Consider the following 15,685-nt stretch of genomic DNA (forward strand, 5'->3'; position numbering starts at 1 on the left):
TTTGAAGTCAAAGTCGAGATTTACATAACAAACTACGCAGTAAGATGAGAAACAAGGTCAGCATTGAGGTCATAAAGCTGGCAGATCTGGCTGCTGATGGCTGATGGTGTATGTTGGTCTTGCATGATGCAACTGTGCTGCTTGTTGCATTTGTGTGAGTCAAATGTCAAACTGTGGACTGTAAGCACTGGCTGTGCTGTGCTGTGCTGGTGAGTCAAATGTCAAACTGTGGACTGTGAGCACTGGCTGTGCTGTGCTGAAAAAAAAAGTAAAGCCAAACAAAAAGCTGTCTGGACTGAATTTTATCACCACAACTGCCAGCACTGTTTTATTATTATTATTTATTACTGTGTTGTTTTTGAAACACTGCCTTATTCATATGTAGTTCTGAGGTTGACTGTTTGTGACAGTATCAGCTGAAAACGTGGTTGTCCTCAGACCTAAGGCCCAACTGAAGAAGCTGTGTGCCTGGCTCTGTTGGCCCCTGTGTCTTAAAGGAATGGTCGAAACGGACGTTTTCTTACGATGTCTGATTGCCCCTAACTCTGATGATGTCTCAGTATGTGTGTTCACTCTTCAGAGATCCTACTAATGATAATATTCTCCTGTGGCTTGTCGACCAGGGGCGCCACAGTGCTGAGCCCCATGGCTGACAGCAGACCAGCAGCCACCTGACCTGAGTGACTGGGGCAGGAGGGAAGGGTGGGAGAGCGGCCTCGAGAGGAGGAGGCCTCGTGGTGCAGCTCTTCCCCCAGGCTCAGGCTGTGGTTTTCTGACCATGTAGTGAATCATAAACTGTTTCACAGTAACAGAGGCTCGAGCTTCAATGATGGATGGTGGTGAACAAACAGTATAATATAAGAACCATTGAACTGAACCCCATGGTGAGTTTGTAGCGAATCAAACCTGGAGAAACCTCAAAACATATCTTTATATGTTTTAGTAATTCAAATCTAAATACATTTTTTGACTTATATTTTTTGACAGCAATTGACTTATAAGGAGCAAACTTTGGACAAACATTATAAACTCCCAAAATGTTAGTATTCCACATTTTATATCCTAGGAAATCTTAATCTAAGTCACGTTAAATTTGAATGACCTGTATCAGCCGAGAGCTGTCTTTGTTGGTTTATGCTGTTTAATATACGGTAGCCTGTGTAAGTATATTTATGTTCTATAAGGATTAATTTCCACCTCTATTTGTGATTCCACAAATCATGCAGTGACTCGCCTTTTGTGTGTGTGTGTGTGTGTGAGAGAGAGAGAGAGAGAGAGAGAGAGAAAGAAAGACATGTGACAGCAGCTGCTGGGTGACACCAGTGATGTCTGTATTGGACTGTATTGGCCAAATCACCTGCGGAGCACAGAAACGTCTGGCAGCTGCAGTAAATCAGGCTGCACACAGATGTATGAGGCAGCACTAGAAGCAGCAGCAGTGGTGGCGGTGGTGATGGTGGCAGCCATCATCAGGGGAGCGATACTGCAGCTTATTGGGTTTTCTAGCTGAAATGCTCACACACGTGTGGTGTGGAGAGTGTGTGGCCTCCGGCTACATGTGAGGTTCAGGCCCTGCGCGTCTGCAAAGGAGTGAAATCATGGGAACGCCAGGCTGTGCGTTCGCAGAGTCATAGGAGGAAGTTGTTTGGCTGAGGAATTAGGTCGTAAATAAGCTTCATACTCAACCAGGGGCCCAATGCTGCTGGAGGTTATGAGACAAGCAATGACAAAGTAATAAAATGTATAAATCAGGACTAAGCAGTTGGTCCAGTAAAAGGTGGAGAAGTCGGTTCACGCTACAGTCACAGTCGGTGGACGAACACAGCTGCAGCCATCAGGGCCAGAAGTGATTGATCTTTTTAAATCGACAAAACCCCAAATCTAAATGACATTTTCACCCTGAACTCTACTCAACCCCTTCATCAAGTAAAGGTACAGTGTGTGTATTTTTAAAGCAACATTCCTGAATTTTTTGTGGATCCTCTTTTTTCTTTTTTTGTTAAATATCCATCTGTGATTATTGCTATCGTCCAGCAATGAGTGTCTAAGAGCCAATAAATCCTAATTAATATTACTATACAAATCATGTTTTAAATCTCCTACGTATACCTTTCCCAGTACAAATACCCAGCTCATTTTCCTGAGCTCTCCATAAATTTCCAAATTATTTTTATAGACGCAGAATAAACACGCTTTAATTCTTCATTTCATATACTGTTCATCGATTGACTACAGCATGCCAGAACTGGATCCAAATTGCCTGTTGCAGGGCGAGATTCTCTGGGGGTGATTAATTCATGAATTCCAGCAGCTCTAATCTGCCAGGTGACATTGAAAACATTAAACACACAACAGGCCTGTGATGAACTGGACCTGACAACTACGTGCTGTAGTTCTCATTCAATGACAGTCACGATTGGCTGCAGGCCCAGCAGCAAATCTGAGGCGAAGTGAAGAGGAAGGTTGGACTCCCACTCCTCTCCTCACCCCTCACAGGAAACGCCGTCAAAAGAATGAAAAGAATGAATGGTCCAACTTTGTCTCTGCCTGCTATGATTTTAATCAGTAATTTAAAGTGGTTTTGGAAGATTAGCCTTTATCACGCTAAATAAGCTAACGGCTGCACAGTGTGTCATGGAGTGTGATTTTGTAAGTGTTCTCACATCCTCTGGTTCCCCTGGTTCCTCTGGTTCCTCTGGTTCTCTGTGAATGGGTTGTGGCTGCTCCTGTTTAATGGACCGGTTCAATGCAGGGAACACATTTCCATCCTATGTATATGTGCATTTAAATGTACAATGACAAATAAGGCTGCTGCTTTTTCGGGATTTCGGCAGGAAGCAGGAGCTTGTTTGATTGGCTGTTAGCTGCTGATAAATATCCTCCTCCTCCTCCTCCCTCTCATACTCCTCCCCCTTTTCCTCTGGTTTAACTCATGTTTTATGGATGCTCTGTGGTGGAGGATTTACCAGGAGTTTAGTTTAATCATCCCTTGGTGCTTGCACTTTAAATATTCACAGTTAGAAGCGTTTTGTGCCTCTTGGAACGAACCCTCTGAGGGTCTGTGCGGCTGCTGTGGAGGCTGCCATATTTCTGGCCTTTTGATTAGTCTCGGTTCAGAAGAGTAATGTATACTTTGTGGCTGATGTACAGAGGGCAGCAGTATTCATGACTTAAAGTCACAGTGAAGCCTTCTGTTTTTACAGGTTTATGGTCCAAAGAGCCAGACTTCACTGCATAAAATGAATGTAATCGTTAAGCTCTAATTTAGGTCCTGATTGGTTGATTTTTATGTATGTACTCTTTAATGATATTCCTATAGTACTGTAATCTGTTTCAGTATGTACTGCAAGGACATATTTGGTAATACTTAATAGGTTTCACACATGATTTCTTTCAGTTTTATAAAATAATCTGAAGCCGTTGTCTTAAAAATGCTACTGTGATTAGCTCTGAACATTAAAACCCTTTTGTAACTAGATTACATTCCCAAACTTACCAACTTTGCGCGCATATAATTTAAAACAGTTTACCAACAGCTATATGCCAAGAGGTGTTTTAGTTAGCTAGTAGCGGAAAGCTATGCCCAAGTTAATCAAATATTCTGGATTTACGGGTAACTTAATTTAGCATAAATGGCACAAATGTTTTTAGTACACAAAAGGCTAAAAACATTTGCAAATTATCACAAATTAGCCAAACCCTTGCTGATCGTTAGGCTAAAGGTTATTTTTGTATATATGTATATGTGTGTGTGTGTGTATGTTTGAGTGTGGGCTAATGATGTGCAGAGTTGAGCTTTGTATGACTCCCCTAACCCCCTCCCCACTCTACACTGCTGCCCTTTTACCCAGGGCAGGGTAGGAGACAAAGTCAACCAGACAGAATACAGCGACCACTGTGCGTGTGCGTGTGCGTATGTGTGTGTGTGTGGACACAGACTTGCTCTGCTGGTGACATTTACGCATTATGTTGGAATGTGCAGCAATGACGTCCAGTGGGACTCTCTGACCACCGCCCTTTCTTCCTCTGTGTGTGTGTGTTAAGACGAGATATGTGGTGTGCACAAACACATACATGGATGAAACGTTCACCTAGACACACACACACACACACACACACAAAACAGTATAAGACAGAATGCAGAGATCTGTGTGAACATGTCTGATCTTCTGCTGCTTATGTTTCCTGCTTCACCTTGTCTTCTGGTTTATTTGTGTTTATATATTTCACATACAGATGTTATTTTTCTCTTCTATTCAAATCTAGAATCTACAACTAGAAAATACTGCAGACCAAAGACAATAGAAGAAATGAAAATTAAGATGATGTGGATTTTCAAATAAGAAATACATAGACAGTAATATTATACATATGTAAAACTTGAAATGTAGAATAATTTAAATCAGACTAACTTATCATCAGCTGCCAATATTCAAGTTAGATGTTCAAACTTTAACTTGATGTGGATTTTCAAATAAGAAATACATTCAAGTTAGATGTTCAAACTTAAACTTGAAAAAAAATATATAAATAGAAAATGAAAAACATTCTGACATTTTTACTTAACTAATTAGGTAAATTAATTTAAACTCAGAACTACAAAATGATACATATGTAAAATTCTTACTCAAGTTGTAAATTGCAAGAATCTGATTTTATCTAAATTCTAGAATGTACCACTGCATAAAATATATTCAGTATTCAAAGCTCATAATTCTCAGGGAGAAAGTCAACATTTTGAAATTATGGTCAAAAAACAGACTGTTAAATCTAAATGTATCCAACTGGTCCAGGTGTCATGTGATTGGTTGGAGCCAATAATTTTCAGTAAATCTCTTTTTTAGCCCTCTAATAAACCTGACCTGTGTGACACCTGGAGGACATGTGACTGATGTGTTTAATTTACTCTTCTTCGTCAAGTGTTTAAAGGTCATAACAGTGCAGGTTGACGACAGTAAAAGTCATGATTTAGACGTTTGACGGTAATGAGGCGGTTTTACAGTAGCGGGGTAGCCGCCGACATGTTTTTCTGCTGGCTGAACAAAAAGCAATTATTAAGTCCTTTAAATAATTGAACGGTGAGTCTCAGTGAAACCTGGTGATTTTGTCGGTCAGTAGTCGTGTCGGTGGAAGTGTTGAAGTGAGATGGGGGGTCCGGGGGCATTGCTCTTTCTGAGGGCGGTGAGTGGGTCCCCACCTTATGGTTGCTTATTCTGTTTTAAAATGGCTGCCTGGTTAGTGGCACATAGGAGGACTGTTTACAAAAGAAAGACTTGCATTGATTGGTACTTTGGGCCCTTCGTAGACGCAGCAGGCTCAGCCTTGGTCTTTTCTGTCTCTTCCCACTCGTGGAGCTCCACTCGTGAGTCTTTGTGAGTTGAAGAAGACGTCTCACTGTGAGCTTCAAGAGCTGATGATGGAAAATGCCGACATCAATGGTTCGCCATTGATTGCGACTTGTTGGAGAACATGTCTTTGACAAAGTCTCATCTGGAGACCTTGAATTTGAAAAAAGAACAAGCTCTGGGTTTCCATCGGTGGAGTTTATGGAGTTTCCTGTTTTTTTATTTCCTTCATGCATTCCCTCGTTGATTAGAATGGGTGGAACACCACTAATAATGGAACGGCTTTTCCTGGTTTTTCTGTGGGTTAGATGTTTTTTTTTTTCTGCATATACAGTATAACTGAAATGCGGTCTGGACGCATTTCAGTCCAGATCCTTCTCCGATTTAAATTCCTCTGTTGAATAATAAAGAGGAGAGTCAGACACCAGGGAACACTGACTGTTGAGAATCTTAAGTCTTTCATTAAACCAGAATAGGTGGTTTGTGGGGGTGGGTGGGTCGTAAAACTGCAACAACTGTTGTACCACATTTTGTCTGTGTTTCTGGCATCAATTTCTAATTTAGTTTATGGTAAATAAGTAGAATCTGGATGGTCAGTGTCATTCTAAATGAAGATTAAATAACCAATCTGTACCTGTGTTTCTGGCATCAATTTCTAATTTGGTTTATGGTAAATAAGTAACCAATCTGTATTTACTTTTTCTATTTTGATTTTTTTTTTAAAGTATGACCTATTATTTATAAATTGTTTATTTTTTCAAACATAATAACTGTGTAATTGTAGATGTTTTCAAACAGGGACATTTGAACTAGACATAACACTGATGAAAACTGCATTAATGACACACATCAGTCCACTTCACTGAAGTATAAGGAGTGAATGCATCACCGTCAGCCTCTGTCAGGTCGATTTAAAGATACATTTAGCTAGTTTCTTCGAACATTGTGTTGTTGTTTTTTTTAACATAAACAATAAGTTAACTACTGAATTTTTATTTCCTGTAATGTTAAGATCAATACACATTGATGGGGCAGAGGTCAGGAGCAGTTACCATCACACTGCCTCGCTGCCCTGTGCTGTAAGTGGGCGGTGGCTAACAGTAGAGCGACGGCTTCAGCGCTCCTGAAAGTCCATCTCGTGTTAGTTGTTTGGATAATTCTTGTAAGTTATGATGGGATTGATTTGGAATCTGAGTTGCTCACTTGTAAAAACGTAGGTTCGTATTGTTATTCAAAGTGAAGTGTGGTGATTTCAAGTCACCGTTACGTAGAAATATCCGAGCTGTTTCACGGCTGAGTCACAGCTCTGTTAGTGTGTCACTCCCAGAATGTCTGGCCCATTGATCAGAATAGGCTGCAGAGTATCTCTGCCTCTGTGTCTGTGTGTGTCTGTGTGCACACATGCATGTGCACTCTGACCTGTTTGTGCAACAGAGTGTGATGCCAGCGGATGCTTTTTCAGGGTCAGTGCCAGTGTGGGACTAAATAGACCATGAGTCCACGAGCCGTGGCAGCCACCAGTGGACGCTCTGCTCACTGTCAGTGCTGCGTCTGTCACAGCAGCACTGGGCCACACGGAGCAAACTGGGCTTCACACAGCGTCGCTGCTGCTGTTGGCCTCCGCCGTCGCTTTCACTTCCAACCTGCACTTTTGAAAAACAATTTGAAAGGGTTATGTATTCAGATGTTGACAGGGGGTAGGTAGTTCAACTTTCTCTGAGGAGATTCTGGTGATTTTTTTCTTTCCAATAAAGATCCAAAACTGTGAAAAAACCCTTTCAGATCCAGATTTAATGAATTTTCATTCACACGTTGGCTCATTAAAAAGCAGCTGGTTTCTTCAACATCCAGGTTCTCCTCTGCCAGAGAGAACAGTCCTGCTGGCTGCATGTGTGAGTGTGTGGAAGTGTGACCTTGAATTGTTGGATTCAGCATCTACTATAATTGAACTCTTTTACCTGCACTGCTTACATTTTCTGTCTTGGAGGATTTCCATGCCATGATTAATCGTGATTAATTGTGTTCTAATCATAAATAATTGTGATTAATTCCAATTAGTTGTGGTTAATCATGAAAAATAAACTGTAGTATAGTATAATAGGTATGATAAAACTCACACGTACTACCATCCATTCATCAAATGGTCAAACAGAGAGACTTTAACTGAAACACATCGCTCCTGTGTCCGATATCGCTTTTTGATTAAAATAATAATTGGTAGTAAACTAATTGGAAATCTCATAATTTGAATCAAAGTAAACTAATTGGAAATCTCATAATTTTAAATTAATTTATTTAATTAAATTTTAAAATTTAAATAAATAGTAATTGCACCATTACTTTCATATAAGGTATTTATTTTGTTTTTCTCCTTAAAATCCCACCTTAACACATTAACTACAGATCTTGTTGCTGTGAATTCGTTGCGACTCATTCCCTGCTGGAGGAACAGCAGGAGTTAATTCACTCACACATCTCACGTGTGTGTGTGTGACAGTGATGCATGTGAACGCGTTCCAACATGTGTTGATGCTTTATATGCAGATGAGCTGATGTCAATGTTCCGAGTATGAAGGCATGAGAACATGCAGTCATCAAAGACACTCACGGCAGCCTCAGATCTCAGACCAGCAGCTTTCCTGTCGTCTTTGGATCCTGCTGCACAGTGTGTGTGTGTGCTGACATGTAAGGACACAGTGAAATGTGTGTGTGTGTGTGTGTGTGTGTTTGCATGGATGTCTCCCTCTCCCTTGAGGCGACATCAGTGGGCTGTGTGGATTTTCCAACCTCTGGACTTCTTTCTTGGTTGAGTGGACAGTGTCTACCGCAGCTCCCCTGAGCCCTGATCCCTCACTTTGGACGCACACACACACCCACACACATATACATGGTTTTCTATCAGTGGTAGGACATTTACGGATGTCGTTTATTCTCCACCTGGACTTCTCCACATTGACTCTGACCAAGAATAGGTTTTCTTTAAGGAATCAACTGAAGCATATCTCTTCAGGGTCGTCATGAAATTATAATGACTAATCTAGTGCAGGCTAACCTTTTCTTTTAGTATTTTTATTTTCTTCCATTACATAATGAAGTCTTTTGATTGACATTTGATTTTGTCCTGATAAGTAAATGCTTGATAAAAAAAAAACACTTCTGTCTTGTCCCTCTATCATGGTCTGAGCTCAAATGTCCACATATGATTATCAGATTTTTGCACTGGATGCCGTTCTCAACTGTGTTCAGTCCCTAGTTCCAAAAGGATGGTTCACAGTCCACAATTAGGGCAACTAGGCTGGACTATTTAAAATATATAAATTTGTGATCCTTATTTGTTCCCACAATGAGGGGATTTACAGATTAAGGTATCGAACCAGGAACGTTCTGGTGGCAGAAGGGAGTCCTACCACTAAACCACTGGAGCCCCTGAGAAAAAAAGATAAATACTCCATAAGCTATCCAAATACTGCGTTCGTTATGAAACATTAAAATAAATCCTACAGCAGCAGCCTTGATGTGTCTGTATCTGTTTGTTTGTTTTTTCTGACAATGTTGGTTCTTCACACCTGCATGTACTTTAATTGCACGTACAACAGAAACAGCTCGGTTCTCCTTCTCTGTGAATGTTGTCTTGTTTATCTCACTGAGGAGGAGCAGAAGGAGGAGGGGGAGGGGACGGAGGATAAGGGTGAGGATGAGGAGATGGGAGATGCAGGCAGATCAGAGGAGACAAAGACTCCCAGACTCTCTCTGTGTGTCTGAGTACTGCTGCACTCTGCAGGGAAACAATGGTTCTGTCAGTGGTGCGGCTGTCTGCAGCTTCCTTCAGTTTGCCACTCACTCTGATTCTCCCTGTAAACTGGCAGCGGCGGCTCATTATTTTACCTCTTCGCTGTAGTCGTTGTTTTCCCTCTGTTTGGTGTAAAAGTGGGCAATTAAAGGACGGCTGTCGACTATAATGAGAAGATCTCTCTAAGCAGAACATGCTGCGGTGTGTGTGTGTGTGCGTGGACTGGAAATATACTGTAGAGATTGCAATACTGTGCAGCTTTGGCAAGAGTCTTTAAGTGGAGGTGAAAGCCTTTCCTCGATATTTAGGGTTGTGAAGTGAAAAGTGAAATGCATTTATATACAGTCTGTGAAGGATTTTAATGAGAAAAAGAAAAGTAAATATTCTAATATCTGTCTTTCTGTCAGTCAACAGACACGAGGTAGATGATGTAGGTGGAATGGGTGATGAGTGAAAACATGACAGCAGAAGCTGTGCTGCCACTACAGACTGGTAGTGAGATCTGCTATGACATACATTTTAAAGACCACATTTATTTAAATGGACCAAAATGTAAGTTCATTTATTACTTGTCAGTTTAAAGCAGTTAGAGAGAAGCTAAAAAAAACTAAAACTTAACAAAAACTCAGAAAGAAAATTATTTTATTTTAAATGTTTCAGTCCTCAGTACTAGTTACTAATAACCACGGGTTAGGGGAAAAATAGTGGATAAAAGTAGAAATAGAGAAAGTGGATATCTGTAAAATTAAAGGCAGCTAGGTGAAGGCTTAAAGGCTTTAGGTGAAGTCCAGAGCTAGCTCAAAGCTTGCAATTCTCACATTATTTAACACTAGGATGATGTCACGCTGTGAATCTGTTGCAGATTTCATATTATCAGATCTTCTTCTTGACAAAAACCCCCACAAAAATAAGGCCTCACCTCCAGAGAAAGACATATTCAATGATTCAAGTCGTCTTGTCAGTCTGCCGAGACCTGACTCACAGGAAGTGAGGTTTTTTACATCACTTCAGACAAACGCAGCGGATGGCCATCGTCCTCGACTCCTGGGGCACCTGAAGAACACACACACACACACACACACAGTATTTTTTTGAATAACAATCCACTGCTGGGAATCGTGGTGAAAGTGTAAAGTGTTAGCACAGTGACGAGTGTTCAGCAGAGTGACTGGAGACAACACAACAAACCATTATCCCACTGATTACCACTTTAAGGCTTTTCACCAGAGAGCAGCTGAAGGCAGTGAGAGGAGATCAAACCAAATGCCGTTGTTTCCTCCTCCATCTCAAAGGCCGTCCTCTTCTCACTGATGTCTGCCTCTACAGATAGAATTTAAATATTTTTAGTGGGAGTATAAATCACATACTACTCGCATTTTGATGAATACATTGACCTTTCATTCTCATACCATTCAACATTTCTTTGTTGTCTTGTTTTACTTCAGTTTGCTCCCAGTACTCCAGAGGCGTGTTCGCCATCTTCGGCCTGTACGACAAGCGCTCCGTCCACACGTTGACGTCCTTCTGCAGCGCCCTGCACATCTCCCTCATCACGCCCAGCTTCCCCACCGAGGGCGAGAGTCAGTTCACGCTGCAAATGCGGCCGTCCATCAGAGGAGCCCTGCTGTCCCTCCTGGACCACTACGACTGGAACAAGTTTGTCTTTCTGTACGACACAGACAGAGGTGAGTGACGCCTTCAAGATGCACTGACTAGGATGAAGTTATTCACCACATCAACAACATTTAGGAGTTGGAGTCACTTCAGTGTGATTCCTTATTCAATCACAGCATTGGGAAGATTTGAACATTTTTTTCTTTTTTTTTTCTTCTATAAATTTTCTGCTAAATTCCCTTTTCATAAATCCTGTCATTAGCCACTTTGTGAAGGAACTTGTTGGGTTGGTGGGTGTGATACTAGAAACTCAATGTGCAACAAAACATTAGTCTCTTATTCTCATGAGTAAACACTCAAAGAAAGAAGATTGTGCCTAATCTCTAAATAGTCTTAAGAGGCATAAGATAATCCAGACTGCTGCCAGAAAGTGTTCTCGACTTCTACAGGTTCACTGGTCATCGGCAACAGTTAAGTCAAGAGTTTGCGTGTGTGAAGGTGAGATGGAGTCGTCTGATTTTAACAACTCTTTTAAAGCATCATAACCACAGATTATAAACTTTAATGATCTCAACCTCAGTAATTACATTCATCTTGAGCAACATGTACCTACAGCAGTGAGTAGACAAAGGAAACATGCCAGACAAAACACAAGGTGACTTCAAGCCTTTAACTCCTAACCACCAGTGTCAGTTACTGGTCTGTGGAAAAGGTGACGTTCATTTTAGTCATAATTTCTTTTTAAATCTAGTCATTGAGTTTACTGTGTAAGTTTTGTTTTGATTTCAGTTTTTCTTTATTTCTAACGTCTCTTTTTCTCGGCGTGTGCCGCACCAGGCTTCGTTCTCGTGCTCTCAGCCACACCAGTGTCAGTAGTTTATTTTACCTCCTCGCTCCACCTCTCCCTCTTGTGTCATATTTCCATTACATGACAGAATGGATATGGGCTGCTGCCTGGATCACATCTCCACGGTATGAAGATGGGCCTCCCTTCAGAACAAATTGTTCTCTGCAAACCTCTTCTCTTTCTTATCTCGTGCTGTACATGCTTGAGTGGGTAAAAAAAAGGCCTGCTCTCCACTCCTCTCCAGAAGAAGGAAAATAACAAATCTGATACTATTACTAAAATCAATAATGATTCGAGTTCAGGATTAGTGTGAGAGAAATGCTGATGATTTTCTGTACCCTGGGTTAAAAAATGGGTGTGATGATTCTGATTTGAAGCAGTCACAGACACCAAAGCAAACTGAAGAGTCATGAAAACTGGAGAATAGAAGAAAGATCTTCTTCTCAATCTCCATATCTGGCAGAATGTGAAAGTGTTTGAGTGACGTGTGGTAGAAAAATCAGTTTACAGTAATTGTGTAGATTGTTATGTATTCATAAAGTACTTTTGCAGTCCTAGTGGTTGATACAAAAACCTAAAGAATGTACATAATCATTGAACGTAGTACTCCGTTCTGTTCCGTACTTTGTGTCTTTGTTGCACGATAATGGATGATTTTCTGCTTCATCTCCCTTTGTCTCGGCTTTGTAGTCATTCTGAAGTAGCAATTCAAAAATTCAGAAGGCAGGAGTGTCATCAGTGGAGCGTTTAGATGTGACATGTTCAAACCTGTCACTGAAGATTGATTTGCAGAAATACAAGTGTATCTGTTCCATAGAAAGAAGACTGATGGAAGTCTGAAAACCCTGCTAAGACATTTTTTTGAAAAGGTCTGTGTGTGTGTGTGTGTGTGTGTATGTGTGTTGCCCTTTTGCCTGCAGTCACTGCTTTGTTCCTCTGAGCTTTTAAACTCCTGAGACGTCACCTTTCCTTTAAACTGCAGAGAAAAGAAACTGTCTGTCTGTGTGTAACGATCAGTCTGAACCCAAAGTTTTCAAAAACAAAAGTGAGGTTAATGCAGCTGCAGTGTGGTCCACAGTGAGGGAAAGAATTCTGCTGACGCCTTTGTCAAAACAGAAGTGGAGAAATCAAACCTCTTAAAACGAAAACCACACACTTTGTTCTCTAAACAGTGAGAGTTCTTGCAGGATTTTTATCATTCTGTTTTCATAGACATTAATGCATGAAAAGAAATACCATACAAGATTATCAGCAGCACAAACCTGCAAGGAATAAACCTGAATGTTTGTTGTTTTCATTATAATTCACCTCTTTTTGGGATTTCTGAAACACTTTTCCAATTAATGTGTAACTTGAATAAATGTTTTTGATTGGTTAGTTGATCAGTCAGATGTCAGAAGTCACATGTCTAGAATTCAGTCCGACTATTACCTCTGACCATGGGACTGATACCGAAAGGCATGTTGGAACTGTCCATGGTGCTGAACTCAGACTGCAGCATTGACTGTGGAATTTAGCAGGACTTATTTAAGAAGCAAAGGCAGAAACAACATGCGAATGAGTCTTTGCTTCTCTGTGACAGTAGGTGACTGTCCTTAAATCACAGGACCATGTGGCAGAAGTTTGTAAAAATTATCTGATAATAAAAAATAAATAAATAGAGAACAAAAAATTAAAAGAAATAACAACCAACAATAAAGTGACCATATCAGTTATTATAATGACAATTTGGATTTGAATCACATTTACCAAACAATTATATCGACCAGATATGGATCTGATGGCAAATTTATCTAGACGTTATGTGTGAAAAGAGAAATGATAAATAACTCGGACAAACATCTGAAAGGTTTGCAATTGTTGTGGTTTCTCTATAGTTGCTGAACCTATCAATTCAAACATTATTAAACAGTAATATCACTAAGTAAATCTAAAATTCTACCACTACCCATTTTTAAGCCTATGAGAGGATGTTGTCTTCAGTGTGATTGTGTGTGTGTCTCCTTTTTTGAAAACCTTGGGGATTTGGGTGCAGGCTGCAGCACTGTTTTATTTCACACACACAGGACCAGGCATTCACACAGTATCGACTATAATGTAGCCTCAGCCCACGCATGGCTGAGTTCAGTCAATGAGTGCCAGTCTGATTCTCTGCTGCAAAGCTCAGTGTGATTCAGAGGGTGTGTGTGTGTCTGTGTGTGTCTGTGTCTGTGTCTGTGTTTGGTGCCTTGCATACAGCCACAGACAAAAACAACAAAGATAGAGAATAAAGATTAAAAATAGTTAATTGTTTTTAAAGAATGAAATCTCTTGTGGCAGAAGTAAACATTGGTACTCAAGGTTCATGTTTTTTTTTTTTATTTACAATTATTTATATTTAGGAATATATTGAATAAAGAGGCAAAAAAAAGGATAATAGTTTATTTTTTAATTATGATGGTTGCTGACATTTCACTGTCAACGTTTTAGTCATTTAACAAAGTTAACAATGTAACTCTTAGCAGATTTGAACCTACTGTATGACTAACAGTTTTAACTGAAATTTCAAACATTTTCTAACTAACTTTAAGTGCTACAGGAAATGCTAAAATTAGCTTAGCTTCAAATGTATCTCAGTGTATGTATTTGTGTATAATTTGATATTTTATGACCTTCTGAGAATATTTTTTTGTTAAGATATTACTGCAGCAGAAAAGTATAGCGGTTAGAAGGTTAGAAAACTAAACTTTAAAAATAAGTACAGAGGCTACTGAAGAGAAAAACATCAGCTGATGTCTGTGCAGCAGATGGTCAGCTAGCAGATGAGAATTCCAGGTTGTGATGAATGACTCTGCCCAGAAACAGAAACCTGGGCATGTTCTCCAGAGGAGAAGAGGTCAGAGGACAGGGATGACCAACAGGGAGGATAGAATGAAAGGATGGAAGTTCACTGCATCATACTGCAGTGTGAAAGACAAGACGACAGGGAGGAAAAGATGAGAAGAAGAAGAAAATTACACAGTAAAAGGCACAAGAATCCAGCTGTGGGTCCACTGTTGTCCTCACAGGCTGCAGCAGCTGAACCAGACGTCCAGCATAGGTCTAAACAGTCGTGTTATCTGACGCCTACTGCATCTGGTTGCTGCTGCTGCTCCTCCACACTTGTCCCTGCGGCGTACACATTTATCAGCTGGTAATCAGCTGGACGCTGGGCATGCAGCCGTAACTTCCTGTTTGTGTACAATCTGCACAAAGAGCACCAGCTCCAGCTACAAATGACCATAATTACCCAACCGTTATCTAAAATTCAGAAACAAACAATAATATAACAATAATATAAATTATTATAAAATGTAAACAATATTATCTAAAATTCAGAAACAAACAATAAATGTAGAAATGTTCGTCTAAAAACCAACCAAAGTTGGTAGGAATTAGTATCAGTTCAAACATGGTAAAAGTCGTCGTTCAGCTCCTGGTCTTTACTTTGACGTTTGACAACTAGGTAAATGGTCACAGCAGCTTCAAATGAATTCTGTCAAGTCTTGAAATCTTTGTGATCAAAATTTCAGAGGTTTGTCAATTTTGTGCTAACTCTTAGCAATGACCAACTTTTATCTTGAAAGACCATCTTGAGTAGATTACAACTGATTAACAGTACAGGTCTGAGATTTGAACCACCAACTCTATTGTTCTGCATCATTTTTAAAGCACATTTAAACTTACCTTACAGTCTGATGATCACTGTGTCACGGTGTTTGATACCTAGTCTTTCTGTACGATTGTGTTAAATGTTCGCTCGAGAACGTGAGTGTGAATAGTCTCTGTAGTGATGGACTGCCACTCTGAAGAGAATTTTCTTTTGTGTTTTTAACTGTTCAGACTCATAGTGGAAAGGATCAGCTTGTTCTTTTTGGAGCAACTGAATGTTCTGCTTTTTTGTGTGTCATCGCAATCAGCCGTCCCTCCTGGCACCGACAACCCTCTAATGGGGAGCAAGGTGCTGGGGAGGAGCTGGGGAGGATGAGGGGGAGCTCAGGTTTTGCCAGCGCACAGGTTAATCCACTAATTGGGAGCAAAGGGAGACGGGTTGCCAGATTGTGTTGGCCA

At 40.4% G+C, this 15,685-nt stretch overlaps 1 protein-coding gene across 5 annotated transcripts in view; it reads left to right on the forward strand.

Moving 5' to 3' along the window:
• The window catches only part of gria4b (glutamate receptor, ionotropic, AMPA 4b), a 76,850-nt gene that overhangs the window by 27,131 nt on the left and 34,034 nt on the right, over positions 1-15,685 (forward strand). For all 5 annotated transcript variants that reach the window (XR_003052847.1, XM_008333046.3, XM_008333048.3 and 2 more), the window contains exon 3: positions 10,581-10,820. Coding sequence is in view for 4 of the 5 variants with exons in the window: in XM_008333046.3 (XP_008331268.1) it covers positions 10,581-10,820 (240 nt within the window). In the remaining variant the exon portion in view is untranslated. The remainder of the gene's footprint in view (positions 1-10,580; positions 10,821-15,685) is intronic.

Source organism: Cynoglossus semilaevis, chromosome 19 (genome assembly GCF_000523025.1).
Source record: "Cynoglossus semilaevis isolate Cse_v1.0 chromosome 19, Cse_v1.0, whole genome shotgun sequence".
Classification (NCBI taxonomy): Eukaryota; Metazoa; Chordata; class Actinopteri; order Pleuronectiformes; family Cynoglossidae; genus Cynoglossus; species Cynoglossus semilaevis.